General features: G+C 66.0%; 1 protein-coding gene across 1 annotated transcript; it reads left to right on the forward strand.

Annotated features, from left to right (window-relative positions):
• Positions 1 to 802: 802 nt before the first annotated feature.
• On the forward strand, positions 803 to 2,131 carry LOC309585676 (serine/threonine-protein kinase pim-1-like; the record flags this gene model as incomplete). Its single annotated transcript, XM_082303588.1, has 3 exons — positions 803 to 1,148; positions 1,527 to 1,703; positions 2,028 to 2,131. The coding sequence occupies 3 exons, from the start codon at positions 803 to 805 to the stop codon at positions 2,129 to 2,131; spliced, it is 627 nt and encodes a 208-aa protein (XP_082159714.1).
• Between the last annotated feature and the right edge of the window lie 573 nt (positions 2,132 to 2,704).

Below are 2,704 nucleotides of genomic sequence, written 5' to 3' on the forward strand. Positions count from 1 at the left end.
GCCCCGCTGCCCTCCGGCTCCTGCAGCCGCCTCTGCGCGCTCCCCTGCCCCAGCTCTGCCGCTCGCCAGCCCGACGGCTGCAAGGCGGTGGCCGCTGCCCGGCGCGCAGCAGGAAGCAGGTCAGAGCAACGTGGCCCGCGGTGGCTCGGCCCGCTTCACTCGCGGGCACTTGGCCGGGGGGGCCCTGGGCGCAAGGCTGATGGCTCGGTCTCGGTCGCAGGGCAAAAGAAGAAGCTGCAGGAGCTGTACCAGCTGGGCCCGCAGCTGGGCAGCGGTGGCTTCGGCACCGTTTTCTCGGGCATCCACCTCTCGGACGGGAGCCCGGTAGGTGGCCGGGACTGCGGGGCGCGGGAGGAGGGCCAGGGGCGGGGCGGGGCAGGGCTTGAGCTCAGCCCCGTCTCTCGTGGGCTTGCAGGTGGCCATCAAACGCGTGGCCCGGGAGAGCGTCCTGCAGTGGTACGAGCTGGTGAGTGAGCGGGGCCCCCGCGACAGAGCGGGGCGCGGCGGGCAGGGATAAGGCCGGGCCCCGAGGGCGGGAGGCGGCGCAGGGCGGGGGGAGCGGGCGTGGGCTCAGCGTGCGAGCCGGAGCACGGCGGGCCCGGGGATGCCGAACACCGGTGGTGGGGCCGGGCAGGGGGGCACCCCCCAAGCATCCCCTGGGCGGGAGGAAGCCCAAGCACCAGGGAGGCTGCCCAAGGGGGCACTGGGGCATCCCAGGCGCGGGGCAGCGGAGGCACAGGGCAGCATCAGGCCTGCTGGAGGCACTGTCTCCTCCTCACAGCCCGACGGCACCCGTGTTCCCATGGAGATCGTGCTCATGGAGAAGGTGGGCTCTGGCTGCCACAACATCATCCAGCTCCTCGACTGGTTTGAGCTGCCTGACAGCTTCCTGCTGGTGATGGAGCGTCCGGAGCCATCGCAGGATCTCCTGGCCTTCCTGCTGGAGCAGGGGTTCCTGTGCGAGGAGATGGCGCGCTGGCTTTTCTGCCAGGTGCTGGAGGCCGTGCGGCACTGCACCGCCTGCGGCGTCCTGCACCGGGACATCAAGCCAGAGAATCTCCTCGTGGACCCGGAGAGCGGCGACCTGAAGCTCATCGACTTCGGTTGCGGCACCTTCCTCCAGGAGCAGGCCTTCACGCGATTTGCCGGTGAGCCCACAGGCCGGGCCCTGCTCCCAGTGCCAGGCACTGCACAGCCCCATTCCCTCCTGGGCTGCGGGGTGCGGCATTCAGCCGGCTGCCGGCTGCCCTTTGGCACGGGCCAGATGCTGTGCCCCAGGAGCCGGCTGCCAGCCCTGCCCACAGAGGGGGGCTGCCGAAGCCAGGCCCCGGCCACTTGGCTTGGCAGGCCTGCAAGGGCTTGGGCTGCTCCGCTGGCCTTGTTTGCCTTGCAGAATGGTTTCCTGGCTTTGGCCAATTGGCTGGGGGACGCCCGGTGGCCTCGGGGGGAAGTTGTGGCCACCGGTGCAGCCCCTGCTTCTGGAAGCCAGCAGCCTGCGCCTGGACAGCGCTGCCTGTGTCCCCTAGGAACACACATGTACAGCCCACCCGAGTGGATCTGCCTTGGCTGCTACCACGGCCATTCGGCAACCATCTGGTCCCTGGGCGTGCTGCTGTACGTCATGGTCTGCGGGAACATGCCCTTCCAGGAGGACCGTGACATCGTGTCGGGGCAGCTCTTCTTCTGGCAGCAGGTCTCTCCAGGTTGGTGTCCGGCCTCAAGAAGGCAGGCTTTGGCAGATGGCACCGCGCAGCCCAGCGTGGCCCTCACGCAGCTCCGCGGGAGGCCCATCTGCCCTCAAGGGCTGGCCGCAGGAGGCGGCCCGTGACAACAGGGTTGGTGTGGCCCGCTTGGCTGAAGGAGGTGGCGCGTGTCCTGCCGTGCCACTGTCCCGCAAAGGGCAGAGTCAGCCGGGAGGCCGGCACAGCTCTGAGCACATGCAGCACGGCCCGGGCCTTGTGGGCACTGGGAACAGCTGGGCAGGAGCCTTCTGCAAGTGACCGGCGCTTTCTGGTTTCTCTCCCCAGAGTGCCAACATCTGATCCGCTGGTGTTTGTCCAAGCACCCCGCGGACAGGCCAGCGCTGGAGGAGATCTTGCGCCACCCTTGGGTGCAAGGCAGGCGTCTTTGATGCCTTGCCGGAGCCTCTGCAGCACCCGGTTACCGAGTCCCACGCAGGACTGAGGGCTCGAGAAAGAAAACAACCACAAGCCCATGCCGCGGTGTCAAGTCTGGTCCTGGTTAGCAACTTCAGCTAAAGAACCCTCTTGGGAAAAGGGGTAATCAGAGTGTTCCCTTCAGCCTTTGTCAAGCTTTTGATGCCTTTCCTCAAGGCGTCATGGCAGTTTTGTGTCTTCAAGCACAGGCTGTAGTACAGGTAGGAGGGGCTGTAACCAGCCAAGAAATGCACCAGTGAAACAACAGCTGCCCTTTCAAACTGACACGGCCACTTGGGTTCACCAGAAGTGATACGTAGGCTCATGTGTGCATTCCAAGGGCCAGTGGGTGGCAGGGACAGAGATGCTGCTCAGGTTCCAAAGCTGTGACAAAAAGCAGAAGCACCAAAATGTCATTTCAGGTCAAGCCCTAATGAACTCTTGCTCTTTCTTCCCCTCACACTGGCAGCAGGCAAATGCAGCCCAGTCTGCCTGGATTCAGGGGACAGCAGCGTCTACAGGAGCTGTGCAGGGATGCGCAGATGCCA

Source organism: Coloeus monedula (assembly GCF_965178545.1).
Source record: "Coloeus monedula genome assembly, contig: HAP1_SCAFFOLD_106, whole genome shotgun sequence".
NCBI lineage: Eukaryota > Metazoa > Chordata > Aves > Passeriformes > Corvidae > Coloeus > Coloeus monedula.